We start from the raw sequence: 21,078 nt of genomic DNA on the forward strand, positions 1-21,078 counted from the left end.
AACTTACATCTATCACTTACCAGGTACTGACTCTCGAACTTGAAGCAGCATTTTGCCTGCGCAAATCCTAGATGTTGTGTGACTGTACTCAGTCGTCAGTAATAATGACTCCCTCTTGTCCTGGTAAACCTATTCTATCTGCCTGTGTGGAAAGTGTAAACAAATTAGGTTATGGAGACACTGTTCAACATCATAGCCACTTTTATTTGTTAATTCTAAGCAAATATTAAGAATCGATTAAAAGTTCATCAAACAACCTGATTTTCTAATATTTTCTCATTCACTTCAAACCAAAATAAAGGAGAGTAAATTCCAAAATAGCTGCAAGTTACATGAACAAAAAAAATATGACAACTACAACATAACTATAAACAAGGTATTGGGGATAAGTATTGACAAGCAGGTAATGACAGAAGAGGCATAGTGGGAGACAGACAGAGAGAAAATAAAATAAAACATATCCATAAAAACTATAATCTATAACCAACATGCCACTTCCATATAACTTTTACTTTTTTTCTATGAATTATGATATGTACACTTACGGTCACTTGCAGTCAAAGGGATACTAACTGAAGAACTTCTGATCAGGAGTATGGTTGCCAGTGAACCAAAAATTCCCATCATCTTAGTACAAAATAACATTGGGAAATATACAGAATGTGGATTTAAAAAAAAAAGAAAGAAAAGAAAAAGAGAAAAAGCCAGTCCATTCCTACCCCATGTGAGGTGTAGGGACCCAAGCCTAGGCTACCATGGTCTAAAACAGTTAAGGTTAGGTGACCGACCTATACCCCTGGTGGCATTACTTACTAAAAAAAAAAAAAAAGTCATCTGCAGATTCCAACCTGCTTGTAGGTCATGGTCTTCATCCCGACTGATGTCTTGGATCAACAAACCACCAAAATAAAATTTTAAACACTAGAATAAAATAATTGGCATTGTATTGACACTTCTGCTTGGGGGTATCACATATAGGGTATCATCATTATGTTCTTTGCACCATCGACAAATGACTACGACGCTCACTTTGTAATACGAAGAGTGAGCGAGCCTTTGATACATTACCTATGGAACTCGGTTGTCTAACACACACGTGACTTGTGAACCAAATTCTTGCTTGCTTTTTTTGATTCAGGCATACAACTGCTACTTTTGGGGAGACATACACGAGGAAGGGTTGCTTAGAGGGTAAATAACCATTAGCCACAAAATTTTTAAAAAACCCATTTCAATCTCACCTACTAGTATTGTGCATGTTTTACAAACCATGAGTAATTTTATGGGTATCATCAACTGCCCTTTCCTTCCCTTCCTCTCTCATTCAAAAAGTTAATGTACACCATAGTATCCTAGCACGAGCGTATAAAAAAATTGATATGATGTGAAGGAAGGGGAGAAGAGGAAGTAAGGTGATGGAAGGAAAGGTTGGCTGAAGCTACATTACTTGAGAACCTCATCTTCTTTTGTATTTATTTTTTCAATATGAGACACTTAGCAGTCAAACATCCTTGAGGACTGTATGGGAGGGATGTGGAGACTGGGTGGAAAGGAAGGAAAGGAAGGCCAAATACATGTTCCATCTTCTTGCCAGCAATCCTATCATCTCCTGCATGATTCTTCCAGTGGCTGATGTAGAGGACTGGATTGGGCGTAGGCTGGGAGGATCGCAGGTAAGTGCTGTTGTGGTTGGGGGATTCAGTGAAGTTACAACATTCTTTACACACACTTCACAACATTTTAAAGAAGACTTGCTGCAGCAGGATTTTGTCTTGAAGATGAAAATTTATTTTAATACATACTGAGGTGCTATGGCTTTTTTTTTTTTTAACAGAATGCTATCCAGCTATATCCTTTACATGTCATTTTTACCTAATTCACTGGGTACAAAATACGGCTAACATTCTTTGCTCACCAAACTTCCAGCATGTCACCAGCACCATAAAGCCACCACCACAGCAGTAAGGGTAGCATCTTCTTGTTCACACACATCCTCCCTACAGTGAGACTTATCACATTTTTCTTTCTTACACATAGTCTTTATTTTGTTTCTCATCTACCCACTATTCACATGATTTTTGTTATGATCTTGCCATCTTTATATCCTATACTCAACATAATATCAAATCTCCCTTTTCTTCTTCCATGTACATAGCGTAACTCTTCCTAAGCCACATTTCTCATCCCTTCTTAATCTTTTATAATGTGCTCCTTTTCTTCTTCCAATACTCATATTCATTCCTATTCTCTTGATTCACATTTTCACTCTTCATCCTGCTTCCATGTCATCCTCCCATGCCCTTTCTACTCCCCATCTTGCTGCCTCTTCACTGTCCTCTTCCATTTTATCCAACTATGCTCATTCCACTCCTCAACCTGCTTTCTTCTCATCCACCTGTACCCTTTTATCCTGTTTCCTCCTCTTTCATTTTGTCCTCCCGTGCCCTTTCCACTCGTTCTCCACTTGAACTTGAACTTGGCCTCTTGCTCACATTGGCCTGCCCTCCTTTTCGTCGCCGTCTTGGTCCTCCAGCTCCCTCTGCTGGTCCCCCTCGCTAGGCCAGTCGCTCTCCTGCTCGTGGGTCATTGTGGCTACTAGAGTGCCAACCACCTTCCCCAGTTCCCCTGCAAACCAGAATTTACACCTCAAACCAGTCATTTATACCTTACCTGACTTATATGATTCTAATATTCTTATACAGTACCATGATACCAAAACTGAGCTACAGTAAACCCTCCATTTAATGAACATCTTTATAATTTTGGCTATAACAATCTCTGTGAGTCTACTGAACAATTTTCTCATATAACAAATATTGGTTAGCATATAAGTAAAATGCATCTGATTGACCAAACAACCACTTAAGAGGGTAACAGACTTCTGCCTCACTGATTTTATATTAATCTTTATATGCTTCACTCAATTTTTGTAACTTTGAGAACTAAAAAACTATTCATTGGCATTGAAAATTGTAACACACACACACACCACACAAAGGATGACTGTGGGACACACTGACTCAACTAAAGTAGGTGTATACTGTAACAAACATGGGTTCATAAATCAATATAACTACTGAACAATGCTAAGGCAAATTCTAGGATATCACATCACCCTCTTGCCCCACTGAGTTTGCTTTAATGAGGGTTTACTGTATTACACCATCATGTAACTTTTTTTTTATTCAATCAACTTCAATATATTGAGGGAAAAAAAAAAAAATCCCCCACTGAAATATGACACTGCAGACCATACATCATTACCTAATTCTAAAGTCCATTTAGAATAAAAAATGTAAGGTAATTAACACCAAAAACTTGTAATTAAAACCAAAAGCTCAGGCATGCTTAACCTCCTTTCACTACAATGACAGAATTTGATCATTTTTCTTTGCTGTACCAGATGATTTAATTAAAGTTAGAAAAGAATCACTAGTAATGATGGGGTTCGTGAAGGTTGCACCAAATCACTCCTGTTTGAAAAGCCTCTTTTATGCTGATTGAAATCTTATGTAGAGAGAAAAGAATTAAACTGTGCTGAGTTAAACTCCTCATGCAACAGATGTATATTCATGAAGGAGTTTCATTTATAATACTATTTAACAAACATAAAACTCAGTATACTATCTTTAAGAAACAGAATACTCTTCCTTATTAAGACATGTATGGGATAAACTTACTTATTCATTACTGCAACAAAGAAAAAGCTTGATCTCTTAAATACTCCTGCGGCCTCCCATTTTAAGCATAGTGGCTTTTCTACTGGGTTCCACTTTATAACCACCATCATAACCCATGAAAATTTAAAAAATAGTACAGTACTTTCAATAAGACTGAATGGCTTTGTTCTGTAATTTGTGGAGTGTTAGGTATACTAGTTTTATATCTATTTCATTTCCTGTACTCATAACACCAAAAATGTAAAAAGAAATACCAACCTAAATCAGAATTGACACATTCCATGTACAGTACAGCACAAGTAAATCAACATTACTGCAAATCATGCACTATCCCTATTAATCTAATACTTATCAGTTACTTGATTAGTAAAGCAATAAATGGAGGTATGAGGACAACAGCCAGTAAAGCAAAAATTTTAACCCTAAGACTATAGTTACCAGTCTGTATCTTGCAAATATTTCATTTCCTAACCTTATACTGTAATTTGTTCTATATAGATTCCTTGTTGATTTCAAGCCGAGAAATACACAGGGTAAATGAATGGCGAAATTAAAGTGTGGTTCATTTTTGCTCAGCATTTTGCTACCAATTCTATTTTTTACATTAGTTATCAGTTTTCTTTTTATAGATTTCATCAATTATATTTGCAAAAGTGGAAATATGGTTTGGGTTACCACATAATAAATGATGATGATGAATCAATACTGATTACAATTTTTTCATCCATCCATCATCCAATCCTATGTCGCCCCCATGAGAAACGTAGGAATCAGGGGCTAGGCAAGATGGTCCTGACATTTCAGATGAGAGTGACCAGCCTCACTCATCCCTGAGTGGCATTACGTGAGCAATAAACCCCAACCACCCCTTGGATATAACTCTACACAAGCTCAATCCGATTGGAGCACTTTAATTACCCACTAAACCACCAGGTGCCATAATTTGGTTATATGGTTACCACCCACCAGAGTAAATGGTTTCCCGGTGTACAGGAAACCATTTGGCTTGTCACTCAGTGTAGAGTTACCCATAGGCAGAAGGAAGAGGAAAGAATGAAGGAAAGACAGAGAGAAGAGGGAATGTAAAGCCATCCGTAGGCAGAAGAAAAAGAAAAGCGTGAAGGAAAGAATACCAGAAGAGGAAGGATGGAAGAGAGGAAGGATGGAAGAGAGGAAAGGCAGACACCCAAAGCAGCACTACATTGAATGAGTGGATGGTGAGTGCCCCATTTTTTATCATACTTATATTTGCATAAAGCATATACATTTTTTCAGCCTGTGGGTGACTCTACACTGAGTGACAAGCCAAATGGTTTCCTGTGCACCAGGAAACCATTTACAACGCTGGGTGGTAACCATATAACCAAATTTTGGCGCCTGGTGGTTTAGTGGGTAATTATTGCACTCCAATTGGATTGAGCCGGTGAAGGTTTATATCCAAGGGGTGGTTGGGGTTGATTGCTCATGTAATGCCACTCAGGGATGAGTGAGGCTGGTCACTCTCATTTGAAATGTCGGGACCAACTGGTTTAGTGGGTAATTATTGCACTCCAATTGGATTGAGCCGGTGAAGGTTTATATCCAAGGGGTGGTTGGGGTTGATTGCTCATGTAATGCCACTCAGGGATGAGTGAGGCTGGTCACTCTCATTTGAAATGTCGGGACCAACTGCCTAGCCCCAGGCTCCTACGCTCCCAATGGGGCAATGCAGGATTGGATGATGGATGGATGGATGGATATACATTTTTAAAAATCCTTAATGAGGGTCTTTCAGAGTGCTGAGTCATTCCCAACTCAGTCCTGCGCTAGTCCTTTGCTGGTTACCATGCTTGTAATAATTGTGTATTATTTTTACTCCAGTGTCGAACTGTGAGAATAGTAATTGTATATGGCTTTGAAATTACTAAAATATTACTTAGAAAAATCATAATCAATAGGAATGATCTCCTTAATTAGCATAACTTTAGGATTTATGATCACAGACTCGATACCCAAGTGTCTGCCCATCACAAGTTCGCCTTGCATAAACTGTATTTGGATTACTGAGTAGTCGATCCTTCATTTCATTAAAGCTTGCCTATTATTTATTATTAACATCAATTTTTGTAATGACAGTCCTTGTATTAGCTGCAATTTAATACTTTGTAAATTTAGGCGTTTAACATACCACTAAGAGACTCGCACATGCACATTAGAGGCTGCCGAATTACTTTAGGAATTGCTCATTAGCCTTCTTTTATATCAATGTCCTATCCTAGTAATGACAACAAATCTGAGCCGCTCCCTTTATTTATGTATGTATATACTGTACATACCTATTTATATTTAATAGTGATTTTTTAAATCTTTGTCTTTTTTCTGTAAGTTGATGTACAAAGGGAATTAATGGCTTGCACTGGTGCACCAAAAAGAAAAGAATGCCTAGCGACTTTTATTACTACTGTTATGAATTTTTATTTGTATTTATGACAAAATTACATTACCTAGTCAAGTTTTAACTGTATAATACCTTGCACTTAATAGGCATCTCAGCAAAAAGTTGCCACCTTAATGTTTATTCAAAATATGAAAACTGAAGAAACAAAATGTATGTGTATTTTAATATCAACAGTTTGCATCATTTAACATACAAGAGGATATTAACATGTAATACAGACAGAATGAGCATGATGTCAGAAGCCCAACTTTCTGTAAGATGAAATAACTAGTTTTATTCTTGCTACCAGATGATTTTACTATTTAGAACACTCTCATACTGAAGGGGGTTAATGAAGACTGTATCATCATCCAGTTCAGTCTCCCTTGAGCTGAACAAAATCGTAAGAACATAGAATAAAGTGACCTGTCCTCGGAGTGAGGGAAGTAGTTTAATCATGCGCAATTAGCAGCACACGTTCTAGGCTAACCTATGATTATCTTATTTCCTCATTGCATAAATCAAGTACATCATAAGAATCAAACAAAGATTGGACTTCAAAACCTTGACTGATCGCCATAATGGTGTAGTAAATGAACCACATGCACATCTGCCTACACTGAGAGCTACCGAAAAGTGGGCTATGTTTTCTCCGGTCTTGGGAACAGTCGCCTGTGACATTTGGAAACAAATGTCAAGTGGTGGTATTTGGCAAATATTAAGTTGCAGAAAACTAAGGCATTGACAAACTTCAAGAAAGCACTTTTCTCACAGAGAGAGATGATATGAGTGCATTTATGAAAGTCAATTCCACTGAGCTCATTAGTATTGTAATATAACGAAACGACTGTGTGTAAGGGAATGCTGGATGGAAGATTAATGTACGCATATGCAAAATAGCCAGTCAGGCATGGGTGTTATATTTTTAATCAATAAGTATTTTAATGACTTTATTGGTGTATGGTTTTGCTAACTCATAAGTTTACCCAGACATATAGTACAGCCACAATAGTTAGGTTACTTTTTCAGATATAGGCAGATGACACTCAAAAGTCCCTCATTAGGATAGCAGGTCAAATTCTCATCAGGAAAACAAAACACAAGTGACTACGTTTTTGGGTAAACATATGAACAGCTTTGACTGATACACATGAAGATACTGCAGATAATTCATGGAGGTAATAGACACAACTTACCAGCCAGAACTCCTATAAGGCGCTGCATGCAAAAAGAATAAAAGCAGTTATATCATATTCTAATTACTGTATTTATAGTGCCACCTCCCTTCTCTCTCTCTCTCTCTCTCTCTCTCTCTCTCTTTTTTTTTTTTTTTTTTCCAGAGCAGCACCACTTACATACCTAAAATAATTTTTCTATTACAATAATGAGTTCTAAAATATATCTTTCATCACATACATAATGAAACTTTCAGCACAAAAATACTTATCATTTCTCTTCAGTATGATCTCTGTCATTTATCCTAACCATATTGTGCTTCTGTTACCAATGGCATGAATAATAATGAAAGGAATTAATAAACTAATATGGTATCAGCGAGCCTCTTCAATCATCTATATACATACAAAGAACCTACAAATACAGTATACAGTTCTGTTTTTACTTGAGATTAACAAAGCAAATCTCGGTCAACACTGTTAGGTGGGGCAATTTCAGGTATGTGGGACATTTGTAGACAAATATCTTCCATATCTTCATATAACTTTTTCTCGTTTCGTTTCATTTTTAAAGGCTCCAACATGCTTGCATGTGTCAGCCTTGGTCACCTAATGGCGGCTCTCCACGCTGCATGATCCATTGCAGCCTCCCTGTTCAGTCCCTTAACCCTGATGTCACACTTAATGACCACGTCCCATGTCTTTCTTGGTCTACCCCTCATAACCCCACCCCCAGTATTAACGCTTCTCACCTTCCTCACCCAATTATCATCCCCCATCCTCTCCACATGTCCAAACCATCTCAATCTACCTCTCCTCATCACAACACCAATACACTCCAGTCCCATCCTACCTCTCAACTCTTCCATTGTAAACCCAGCCCCTCCAGACCTTGGACGCAGGGATGCACTGCACATCCACCTAATCATTGTCACTTCTGTATGTCTGAGCCGGCGAATATCTTCCTCCTTCACTGCTCAGTCTCACTACGATACAGCATTACACTCCTAATACATGCTGCATACAAAGACCCCTTAGCACGTAGGGAGAGTCCTCTCAATGTCAGGAAAGGCAAGAGCTCCCTGAACTTCTTCCAACCACTTCTCATCCTAGCCACAAAGCTAGCTCTAGCCCCACTTCCAGCATGGAAATGTTGCACACATTTGAAAGTTTGCCTATGATGTTCATTAATGTGGGTACTGAGACAGCATTACATGTATTTTAATTTAAATGCAGCTGTTTGCTGCTGTTTCACATGTCTGGAATTGCCCCACTTGATGGCATACATGACAGTAACTGAAATACTCCAAATCAAATTACAGGGTATACTTACTTTTTTGCAAAAACAGAAAAAAATAAATGAGGCTCACTGAGACAGAAGTCTGTGCTCTTTTATTATTTGTTAGGTATCTCAGTAGCTAACCCTACAACTGAAGTACTTGGCCTCAAAAGACAGGAAATATACCCTTCAAAAGCATGCACTTAATCTTTTAGTAAGCCTGCAACATGAAACCCAAAGGCAGTGGGTAAGTGATTCAGTCTTCTGATTGCATGAGCCTCAAATGCATGTGGAAATCCACACAATCTAAGCTTTCTGAATTTTTCACTGTATTATGTGCGTCAACAATTTCTATTAAATAAAAAAAAAAAAAAAAAAAAATTGCATGACTGGTATATGGCACAATACAAATGGAGAACACAGGGGCATACCTGAGGGGGAGGCAGGGGGGGAGGGCTGTTTGAAACTGCTCCCCAGGCCCCCTATTGAGGGGGGGCCCCAAAAGCCTTAAAAATTCATAAGCTTTTTTATTAATATTTAAAACTGTATACATTTATCATCCTGACAATCCTGTCTGAGATATTAGATAAGTTGTGAGAATTAGGGGGGCTAGGTTCTTTGCGGGGGCCCCCCTCCAGGAGGGTGGCCCCGCAAAGAACCTAGCCCCCCCCCGGGCCCCCAAATATCTAGGCACGCCCCTGGGAGAACATCAACATTAAAAAAATGCCTGGCAGTTTACTGTGAAATGTTAATATTAGATTATTTCATGCTAAAATATGTACAGGCACACTAATCCCAGAGTCATGCAATTTTTTGCCTTTTAATGATTTGTATGCTTTAAGCTAAAAGGAGAATTTCTAAAATATCATGTAACAGATTTCATTGCACACAACACTTTACACCTAGTAACAGCTCTGAATACCATTATTATCAAAGGCACATTCACTACTAATGCTAGATCTAGCATGGAAAGGAATTTACATACAAAAGCATACAGGCAGAATTCCATCACATAATAAAAATAGCACCAACACAATACCCGAAGCATTGCAAGGTCAAAAGTCACTCCTTCACTATACAGTACTGTACAAGCAATTGTCTGATAGCATCAAGAAAAAAAAAAAAAGTCGTGCTGTACTGTAGGGGTCAATGGAAAGCGTTTCTAACTCCTTCACAATGAAGGACCTCTTTCCAAGTTAATGAAGAGTCTAGTGGAAAAGAAAGAAAGAAAGAAAAAGCAACTACATGAACCAACCCTGCACAAAGCACAAGCAAGAATTTGCATAAACAGCAGTATATAAATCATCTGACACAAACTTACAGAAGGTTATTCATAGTGGTAAAAAATACACACACACACACACACACAAAAAGTGTCAAGCAATGCCAAGCCAAAATGCCAACCTAAACAACACAAAGCAGAATATGCATGAAGGAGTTAGGATTTGTTCCCAGTGTCATTTTCTGCCAAAAATCGCAAACCATAATTACAGTAATTAAACTCAGACAAAATCTGACAAGCTGATGTTCATGCAGTATACAAAGGCTTTAACATGAGGCTCAATCACTATGTACAGCAGGTTGCAAAATGCTTTGGAACCAAGCCTGACAGAAGAAAAAACAAGAGGACTGGGTGAAAAGGGCGTAATAACACTGTACATAAATGCTACATGACAGGAATGATTGTTTTTTGTAGTACTAGTAGGTGGCTAGCTATCACTGATCCTAGGAGGTACATGAGTGCAAGTGAAATGAGGCTACAGGCTTGGGAACTAGCCACAAAATCATCACCCTTTGGAAGGACGCTATATCAAGAGAGTCAAGCGGCGACTCTCATTCAATAAAAGTTTTTATCATGCAACTGAGATTTCTTTTCTTCCAAATTTCCAGCAACCGTTGAAAAGACATTAGCAATTTTGAGTACCTGCTTCAGCTTTCAGCCAAAGGAAAACCTCTACTGTGTCATGGCCAATTCCAGCACAAATGCTCCACAAGAGGAGGTATGGTATTACTTTATTTTAACTGAGTGACTGACTGACTTCTGTGGAATGCCTCAATAATACATGACCATAGTAAATAAAAGACATCTCTGAGTTAAAGGGCTTGCTTGAGCTAGTTTACTACCCCATTACTATGGGGGTCTCTCTTTCTCCTAAGATTAATCAACTGTCTACTGGTAACCAGGAAAACATAAAAAATCACCATCCTAAGGACACTGATAAAGAAAGGGAAGAAATTAAAATCAAGTGGATGGGACTGGATGGGAAAGCGAAAACAAAAATGATTTGGTTAAAAGAAAGGGTGCCATACAATAAATAAATGGAGTTGGGTTGGAAAATGAAAATGAAATAACTGTCAAAACTGAAACAAAAAATAACTGAATAAATTCACTTCCATGCTAAATGCTGATCATGCTTACATCAAGTTAATGTCTGGAATGCATTGAAAAAAGAAAAAAAAAAAAAATGGTGGGAAATCACTAATTTGGTGGGGAATGGTTAAAAAAAAATATCAAGTTAATGTCTGGAATGTATTGAATAAAGAAAAAAAACAAATGATGGGAAATCACTAATTTGGCGGGGAATTGTTAAAAAAATAAAAATAAAATAACAATAATAACAATAACCCCAGGCTGCAATGTAAACAATATGAACGGGGTGTGGGAGAGGAAAATATAACTATATATGAGTGACAGACAACTTTAACTATGGTGGAGGACCAGGAGAAAGGACAATTAATATATGCATGACGTGTGAAATTCATGCAAAATAAAGAGAAAAAAAATCGACCATGCTTATATCATTCTGCGTTCATCTCTGGGGTACCTGCTCGTGAGAATAGGTTGCCCACATGAGCCACTGATCCCATTGGGGGTGGGGGAGGCCTGACATACTCTGACATTTGATCGAGGCCATCGTATGCACTGCTGACCGCCCCGCCTGAACCTAAGCCACCTGTGGTTTGACAGGTTCAGGTTTTGGGGAAGATAGGAGGGTGGTAGGGAAGAATGGAGTATACAGGAGGAAGGAGAAGGAAATGAAAGGAGGAATTCAGAAGTGGGAAGGAAGAGTAGGAAGAACAAGGAGGGAGTGGGAAGAAGGAAGGAAAGGGATGGAGGAGGGAGTGGGATGAAGGAGGGAGTGAGAAGAACATGGAGGAAGTGGGAAGAACAAGGTGGGAGTGGAAAGATGGATGGAATGGGAAGAACAAGAAGGAAGTCAGACAAAGGAGGGATTGGGAAGAAGGGGGGAGTGGGAAGGAGGAGGAGGGAGTGGGATGGAATATAAGAGTGGAAAGGATTAAGGCAGTGGGAAAAAGGAAGAAGAAAGATGGGATGGAAAGAAGGAAGGAGGAAGAAGTGGAAGGAAGAAAATATGATGAGGAAGGACAAGGGGATAATGAAAAAGACAAAGAAATGTGACAAAAATAGGAATAGGTGAAAAGCATAGAAAGGGAGGGGACAATGAAAAAAAAGACCCAACACAATAGTTAGTTACAAGGACACCAATTCCTAAACAGACTAACTCAAGCTGATCCCATACCCGAAAGTATTTTAAGCATGGACATAAAAGCAATGTGAAACCACAAGCTCTTATTACTACCTGATGTTTAAAATGTCACACTAAATATCAAGACTTGTAAATACTGTCCCCAACACCAATAAGCATTAAGAGCATTGTAAACCCTGCAAACACTGTAATCAAAGCATGGACATACCATAAATCCCCAAGCAAGGTGAAACCCAAAGCTCCTATAAATACCTAAAGCTGAAGTATCCCACAAGCATAAAAAACTGTAAGCTTTCTTAAACTACTGTAGCAATAACATATCTGTGGTAAATGGCTTATGCAAGCTATACATATTTACAAGGGCAAAGAGATACTGACAACTGACATAAATACAAGAGAAACACAGGAAGGAAACCATGGTAGCTTCAAAAAATATATATACTGTATTTACAAGTCAAAACAAAACAATGACCAGTAAAATACAAACAGAATCTATTTAAACAAACTTCACTCTTTTATTCACAGTTGATAATTAAACAATGGTAAAATGGGCTGCAATGTAGAGTATTTATTAAAATGAGCATCTGCCCCTGTAAACATATAAACAAATTCTGCTCTTGTTCTTGCAACTAATGATATTGATGAACACTACCTTTCAAACCACTGTAGGTATTTACATGAGCATGAATATCACATATGGTAATTACGTGTGCACTGTAGTGATTCCATTATTCCGATCACCACCTAACTGCATATAAATATCACCATGTCATTTGTCAGTACATATATTTATTTGTATATTCAAAAGTGAGTACTGTATATACTGGCTGCACCATACATATACAGTACAGAAATTATACCTGTCCCTCTTATATTTCTACAGTGAGAAATCTCGTCTTTCTGCCTGCGAGTGACTTTACGTTCCCTCTTCTGTCTTTCATTCCTTTATTCTTTCCTCTTCCTTCTGCCTGTGGGTGACTCTACACTGAGTGACAAGCCAAATGGTTTCCTGTACACCAGGAAACCATTTACTATGCTGGGTGGTAACCATATAACCAAATTTTGGCACCTGGTGGTTTAGTGGGTAATTATTGTGCTCCAATCGGATTGAGCAAGTGAAGGTTTATATCCAAGGGGTGACTGGGGTTTATTGCTCACGTAATGCCACTCAGGGATGAGTGGGGTTGGTCACTCTCATCTTAAATGTCAGGACCAACTGCCTAGCCCCGGGCTTCTACGCTCCTCATGGGGCAATGTAGGATTGGATGATAGATGGATGGATGGAGAAATTATTTAATACCGGCAGGGTAAAATATTCTAAACTTCATATGGCCTGAAAGATCTCTAGAACAGTTCTGGAAAAAGTATATTAAAGTTTATCGATCAACTGCAATGCAGCATCCTGAGCAGTAAAAGGATGCCCCTAAAAGGATGATTTTCTTAAGTGTGTTCTACTGAACACAGGAGCAAAATTTGATACCCTGGTATATGATATATATTTGAGGGCAAATAGACAAAGAAAAATAATCCATACTTCATCATCTTCTGTCCATATACAACAGTTTTAAGTCCCAAATGCATACTAAATTTTAAAGACAACCTAATAGAAATGAAAATTTCTATTCAATTCCAGCATTCTACTATTCATGAACATTAAAGTCACTGATATGTGCTAGGAAAACCAAATTTTATAAATGTACTCTTACCTTGCGTGGAGTGGCCGTTAACTTTGGCTGGGGAGTCCATGGCCAGTTGACTAGCAGTGACGGCCTTTGTCTGTAGTGTTCCAGATTTGTTGGGGGAGCTCATGCCGCCCGGCTGGAGACAAGGGGCAAGGTACAATTACTCCTCATTTCAAGTTGTTTTACATGAAAGTACCTTCAGTGTTATGTTGCTCATGAAATAACATCTTTTCTACACTCAAGGTTGATCATGATTAATTACAAAGTTGTTGTTGTTGTTGTTGTTGTTGTTGTTGTTGTGTGTGTGTGTGTGTGTGTGTGTGTGTGTGTGTGTGTAATTCACCGGGCCGGTCAGGATCACTTGATGGTCGTGATCGTCAGCTTTTACCCTCCTGGAAGGGAGCTGAGAGCTCATATAGTCCGATCTAAGGGCAAGGCTGTGACCTTCACACACGCACACACCCGTCCCCTTGCTCAAGAGGGACAGTAACCGCCCACTTCGTCAGTGAAACTTTTCGCAACCTGAGCGAGGCGCGAACTCCCGTCCACCAGTTGGCAAGCGACAGCGTTACCACTGCACCAGCAAGCTCTGTGTGTGTGTGTGTGTGTGTGTGTGTGTGTGTGTGTGTGTGTGTGTGTGTAATGGTTTCATTTCAAGCAGCAATTTACCTGTCTAAGAAAAACACTTTCATTATTATTATTATTACCAGACAATTTTATTCTGCCAAGAACACCTTAATGAAGGGATAATAAAGGTTACACCTAAACATTCCAGTTCAAAGTCTCTCCTGCACTGAATGAAACTGCCTGGAAATATCAAGACTGAAATGAAAGTCATCATTGTAAAGGGGTTATACTGTTTGAGATGCCTGTATTTGTCAGTCAATATAGTGTACTTCACAGAGTAAATCGGCTTACCGATCACTCAATTACCAAAGATCTCATGGTATCTTTCTCATATTTCCTGAACTGAAAACATATTCAAGACCCACTACCGCTCACTTTACATTATAATGTTTCCTTACTTTCTCTCTCTGATTCTTACACTTAGCTCCTTTCATTATCAAAGCATTCTCAACATTCTACCCTCTCACACTTGACCTATTCTTTCTGAACAATTTTTCCTCACACTTTATCCAAAATACATACAATTCTTTCCTTTCTTCCCTCTCACATTCCCCAAACACCCTGCGTTTCACAAACATTCGTCATACTTTCTAGCTATAGCCAGATGCCATGATCCTGTAAGGGGTGGCCATTTGTCTTGAGTTAGCTGGTTTACGGGATGGGGCACTAACCCTCCACCAACCCACTTGCTAACACTTAGGGAACATGTATGGACTGGTTATATGGTTACCACCCAGTGCTGTAAATGGTTTCCTGGCTATTACACCATTCTAATTCATTAATGTATTTGTTCTCATGCTATTTCCTTCTCCCATTTTACATGACCTGATTTGTCTTACATGCATTCACATATCAATCATTCCCTCATTTTGTAACTGTTCTTCCTCCTCTAGTTCCCTCCCTTATTCTAATAACTATCTTCTTACTCTCAATCTTCTGTCACTCTTTCTTTCACTTCATGCTGGCTCTTTCCAATCAACTTTCATCAGACAATCCACCTGTCTCTTCAATCTTACATCCTTGCAACATTCACTAGTAACTGTTTTAATCCTACATCCTTGTCACCATCTCCACTAGTACTTCCCAAACTTCCTTCCCATTCAGGTTTTGTACCTCTCCCAGCAGCTGTCTTAACCGGTGCAACTGAGCCTCAAGCTGACGGTTGTGCTCCTCAAGGATGCCCATACGAGCCTCCAGCCGGCCTTTGTGTTGGCGCAGAAGCTTGGCTTCTGCTAACATCTCTGCCTCCGATCTCTGGCCCCCTCCTCCTCCCCCCGGGCCGTCCTCTGGGGGTGACTCCATCGGCTGCTGGGACTTGAGACGATCATACTCAGCTTGAAGTGCAGTGTTCTGCTCCTCAAGGGCTCTAAGGGGGGGAGAGTAAGGAATGTGGGTTTAGTCAGGGGCTGATTAATACATACAGCATATATTCTTTCATGCAAGGATGAAGGAACTAAAAGCCAGAAGCTTTAACCGTTGCTTCATCATCAACATCCAGCTACGCCAATTTTCCATTTTCACATGTGGGTAGGAGACCAAGAGCATGGTTTAAGAATAAGCAAACAATATCTATAATATTATTTGTGAAGATTCAAACATCACCTTAAGAGGTTTACTTTCCCAACATAGCAAAGTATACCAGGTTTCCTCTGTCTGTATGAGTTTACATATTAAGCAACAAGATTACCGTGATGAAGCCTAAAGAATATACAGTACCTGATCATTTGCTCCAGTTCATCCTTCTGTTCAGCATCAACAGCAGCCATCACCTGCAGGGGGGAGCGAGGTACCGGCAAGGGAGCATCGGATGAGCTCAACGACTGGCAGTACTGGGCAATCAAACCATGCTCATCCTCACTGTCAGGTGGACAGGTAAGTTAAAAGCAAAGCCTTAATTTAGAGTACCCAACAGTACTCATAATGTACACTGAACCACAGTTAACTATGTACTCCACTATCACAAGATTCCTCTAAGATGAATAAAATCATTAGGTAGCAGCAAGAACAAAACATAAACACCATGATAAAAAAGGGGTTAATGGACACTGTTCTAACTCCTGTACTACCAGAGGTCTCTCTTTTCACTAATACATCTATCCATCCATCATCCAACCCCATGGTGCCCCAAGAGGAGCGAAGGAGTCCAGGGTTAGGCAAGCTGATCCTGACATTTAACCCCTTAAGCACTAAGCTCGTCGATCAAGCTTTTTGCGCAATTCTTAAAAGGACGAGCAGCGCCGATCATGCAATATCCACAAAAAAACTGGTGGCAGCTGGCTCCACTCCGGCTGTGATGTAGATGGCTTCTAACCAATCAGAACTAGGTGTTGGACACACCAGAGGGGGGATCCAGGCTCGCATCCCTCCCTCCCCCCCAGTCATCTTGGGGGAGGATATTTCCCCCCTATCCTCTCTCCATGTTCCTATATTCCACTGGGGCCCTTCCTTTGTGTCTGGTGGTGGTCTCCTCCCATCCCTCCATCCCCATACACCCCCTCCTGGCCTTACCACCTCCCACCCTCACCCCCTAGCACATAGTATCTTTACTTCCCCAGCCTCGAATATTTTGCGTATTTTTTACGCTTTATGGCGGGTGTTTTTGAATCATTACCTGTAATTTATTCATGTCTTTGCATACAGATATCCACACCTCAATTATTTTAGCTGTCTTTATTTGAAACCCACTTGAAAAAGACATTTTATTTTCCCTAGCTAGATTTGACAGCTCAGAGGGGAGGGGAGGAGGCAGGGGAAAGGGGGGGGGAAGGGGAAGGGGCAGGGGAAAGGGGGAGGGAAGGGGAGGAGAGAGGAGGGGAGGGAAGGGGAGGGAGGAGAATTTTGTCCGGTAGCTCCTCAATTCCGATAAAAGCGAATTCCAGACTATTGAAGTCCGTTATATCGGGGTTTTACTGTATAGGCATTGTATTTATATGTACAACTTCATACAGAATGGTATTTACTGTATATGTACTGTATAACTACATAAACCATTGAATTCTCCATGAGAAACTTCATAGAGTAAGCTGTGGTTGCACACGCAGGATCGAATGACTCCATGGATATAGCGACCTTGGGTCAGTAATCCCTCGGTTAATAACGACCATCGGATTTAATGAACTTTCGGATATAACGACCCATCCCTCCCCCCAATTACACTCAACTCTCAATTTGCCAGACTAAAAGGGGGGTAGATCAGTCCGGGAACCCCAAAAGTCCGAGAATCGCAAAAGTCTGGCCCCACATGTAGAGGTGTATGGTATGTAGGAGGACTGCTGGGCCCTTGATAGCAGGCTGTGAAGCCTATGCCCAGAGTCGGACAAAATAAAAAAAAAAAAAAAAAAAAAAAAAAAAAAAAAAAAAAAAAAATTCCCCGGGCTATTACCATATATTGTCCGAGTTCTCCAATACTGTCTGGCAATTATTCCAATAATCTAGAGCATTCTGGAATGTAGGCAACCTATACCAACATAACTAACATACACAGTACATAAAATAACAACACTGATGCAATAACAATAATAATAACTGACACAATAGCTGTATTCTGCTAGCTACAACCCTAAGAATGGTTGTTTAGACAGTTGTTGATCAGAATGTGGAGGGTACGATAGAAGAAAATCAGAAAGCTGAGAAAAAAAAGAGGAAAATGAGCAAGGATTTGAGCACCACAAGGTCAGCCAACCACTAATCAGCTGACCGAAATACAAACACGCACTCTTGGACCGAATTGGCAATTTTAATTGGAAAATATTTTAATCTTTATCACCATATACGTTTACACACCTAATTATTTGAAATTCAGCCAAAAATTTGTGCTTAATTTAATTATTAATCGAAAATCAGGATTCAGAGTGAAAATTTCTTAAAGTTAGCAGAAGTGTTTTGCCTCTAGCCTAACAACTCACCCTGATGGATTTTGGATAAATATCAATTTATAATGCAGATACATTTTTTTTTTGTACTCGAAATAAATATTTTTGCAAAACAGAAGTCTGTAAAGGTGTGCTGACGGTCTGAAGGGGAAATGTCTGCTAACATTGGCCAACCACTCATCAGCTGACCAAGATACACTGACGATCTGAAGGGGAAAAATAACTGCTAACATTCGTGCATTTTAGCTCTGAAACCTAATATTTTAATTAACCCGTACAATGCCGCCGTCGGCATGGTGCTGACAGTACAAAACGTCTCGATTAATCCCAGCGACGCGATGATGCTGACAGCAAAATTCAGGCGTTGTAGCATGTCTCAAACTGCTTTAATCTTGCTTATTTTTTGCTAAGGAGTAGCTTAATGTATTGGCAACACTGTGTCCAAGCAGTTGTAGTACTGAGTTTGGTTCTGAATGGGTGTGTAACATCAGTGTGCCACTGTCCGTCAGAGCGTCAGGATGTCGCGAAAATCACGCCATTTTTCCGCCTCACTGGGCTGGAGGAGGCTGTTGAAATTGTCACATGGACCCTTCTGTCTCTTCATTTAGTGATTCTTCAGAAGAGAAAGACCTGGATAACTATTCTGGGGAGGAATATGAGCCAGTGGAGGACACAGAGAAAGGGGAATCCCCCTTTCTCCTCTCCCGTTCTCTCTCATCCCACCCAGCTGGGTGGGAAAACATTGCTCACAGCTTGGGAAACTGGGCTAAAAACATGACGGACGGCCATCCTGGTCTTATTTCTCCTATAAGGAGTACTTTTTTTTTTGCCTTTCCTTGATTTTTATGTCCTTTTGGACTTTTATGCAACAAAATTTTTTTCCGTTTTTGGTCCGGGATTGGATGGGTATAAACTTGCAAAAATGCCTGGGATGGTACGGGTTAAGTTACATTATGTAAAATTTTTAAAGTAGATTTCAGATAAGTAGGTGTGTATGAGCCACTGTGGCAAAAAAAATTAAAATATTTTCCAGTGAAAAGTGAAGATTCGGTATTTAGTCACACCTAGCAGAGTGAGCTAAGTGAGTAGGAATGGGTCTCATTTACTTCATTCGTAAGAATTTTTTTTTTTTATTACCTATGAATATTATTGTGTCCAAGCCTCCCTTAAACTCTACTGTGTTATGCAATAAACTGTTTATTGTGGCATTTGAGAAAGGCAAGAAGCAAATGGGATATTGCCACAAGTTATGAGCTGGTGAAGTGAAGCAGGTTGGTGGCCAAGATGCATTTCATGTATGAAAATAATTTCTTGTGTGTGACTGGGGTGTTCCTGCTGAGATAGATAAGAATGGCAGTGCGTTAGTGGACATTTGTGCTGGGAAGGGGTTGGTGATAGCCAATACCCTCTTCAGGCATAAAATGATCCATAGGTATACATGGCGAGTGATGAGAAGGGTGGGTGGTGAACTGAATGAAAGGAAGGCAATGATTGATTACGTGTGTGTGGATGAAAGGATGCGAAGATGTGTAATGGATGCAAGAGCTTATAGAGGTTGGGGGAGTGGACTTTCTGACCACTACTTGGTGGTGGCCAGAATTAGGATCCAAGTAAGATGGAGAAATAGGAAAAAGGAAAGACGAGAGGAAGGAGTAGTTGCAAGGAGAGTGGAAAGGTTACAAGATGATGAGAAAAAGGCAGAGTATAAGAGAGAAGTGGAGGAACGATTGGGCAAATATGAATTGGAGCAGATGGGGGATGTGGAAGGTGTGTGCAGGATATTTACAAAAGAAATATGTGCAGCATGTGATGTGGTGTGTGGGAGGAAGAGAAGACGGAGGGAGGTGCAAGGAACAGCGTGGTGGACTGAAGAAGTGAGACAGGCTGTGGCACAAAAGAAGAAAGCATACAATGAATGGATGAGAAATAGGGGCGTGGAAGAAGTTGAGAGGCGGAAGAGAGAGTTATATGTAGAAAGAAAGAGAGAGGTGAAAAGATTAGTAAGAGAGAGTAAGAAGAAAATGGATGAGGAATCTGGAAGGAATTTGAGTGTAAAGAGGAGGGACTGTAAGAAAAGGTTCTGGAAAGAGGTAAAGAGAGTAAGACAGGGTGGATGTGAGGTTAGCAGGGGAGTGAAAGATAAAAATGGTAGATTACTAGCGGAGAAGGGAGAAAAAGTGAGCAGATGGAGAGAACACTTTATGGAATTGTTGAACATACAGGATGGAAGTAATGCGAGTATAAGTGGCTGGAGAATGGCTGGGAGAAGAAGGGAGGTGAGAAGACAAGAAGAAATCAGTAGGATAGAAGTTGTGGAAGCAATGAAGAAAGTTAAATTGGGGAAAGCCCCAGGAACTGATGGAGTGTGTGGTGAAATGCTGAAGCATGGGGGAGAGATAGTAGTAGGATGGATGTGGAAGATGTGCAGATTGGCCTGGGAGGAAGGCAGAGTCCCGGAGGATTGGAAGTCAGGTATAATTATTCCCTTGTACAAAGGAAAAGGGGAAAAAGAAGTGTGTGGTAATCATAAGGGCATTTGTCTTCTTAGTATAATAGGAAAAGTGTATGGTAGGATACTTATTGACAGAGTTAGAGAAAGAACAGAGGAATTACTTGGAGAGGAACAGGGAGGCTTTAGGAAGGGAAGAGGTTGTGTAGATCAGATATTCATTCTTAGATCTTTAGTGGAAAAATTTCTAAAGATGGGAAAGAAGTTGTATGTGGCTTTCATGGATTTGGAGAAAGGATATGACAGGGTGGATAGACAAGGATTGTGGAAAGTATTAAGAATATATGGAGTAGATGGGAAGTTGTTGAATGCTGTGAAGAGTATGTATG

General features: G+C 39.8%; 1 protein-coding gene across 5 annotated transcripts in view; it reads right to left on the reverse strand.

Moving 5' to 3' along the window:
* Positions 1-200: 200 nt before the first annotated feature.
* Dys (Dystrophin) overlaps positions 201-21,078 on the reverse strand; it is a 257,169-nt gene continuing 236,291 nt past the window's right edge. For 2 of the 5 annotated variants that reach the window (XM_080274262.1, XM_080274261.1), the window contains exons 16-20: positions 16,085-16,225; positions 15,482-15,734; positions 13,766-13,877; positions 11,376-11,504; positions 201-2,625 (exon numbers count right to left, since the gene is read on the reverse strand). In XM_080274262.1, coding sequence (XP_080130388.1) covers positions 2,489-2,625; positions 11,376-11,504; positions 13,766-13,877; positions 15,482-15,734; positions 16,085-16,225 — 772 coding nt within the window. In that variant the 3' untranslated portion in view covers positions 201-2,488. Of the gene's footprint in view, positions 2,626-7,292; positions 7,315-11,375; positions 11,505-13,765; positions 13,878-15,481; positions 15,735-16,084; positions 16,226-21,078 lie in introns of all 5 variants that reach the window. The other 3 variants (XM_080274263.1, XM_080274265.1, XM_080274264.1) reach the window with 3 other exon arrangements.

This window comes from Coenobita brevimanus, chromosome 57, assembly GCF_032717465.1.
Source record: "Coenobita brevimanus isolate Jiangsu-jjx chromosome 57, ASM3271746v2, whole genome shotgun sequence".
NCBI classification, from domain to species: domain Eukaryota; kingdom Metazoa; phylum Arthropoda; class Malacostraca; order Decapoda; family Coenobitidae; genus Coenobita; species Coenobita brevimanus.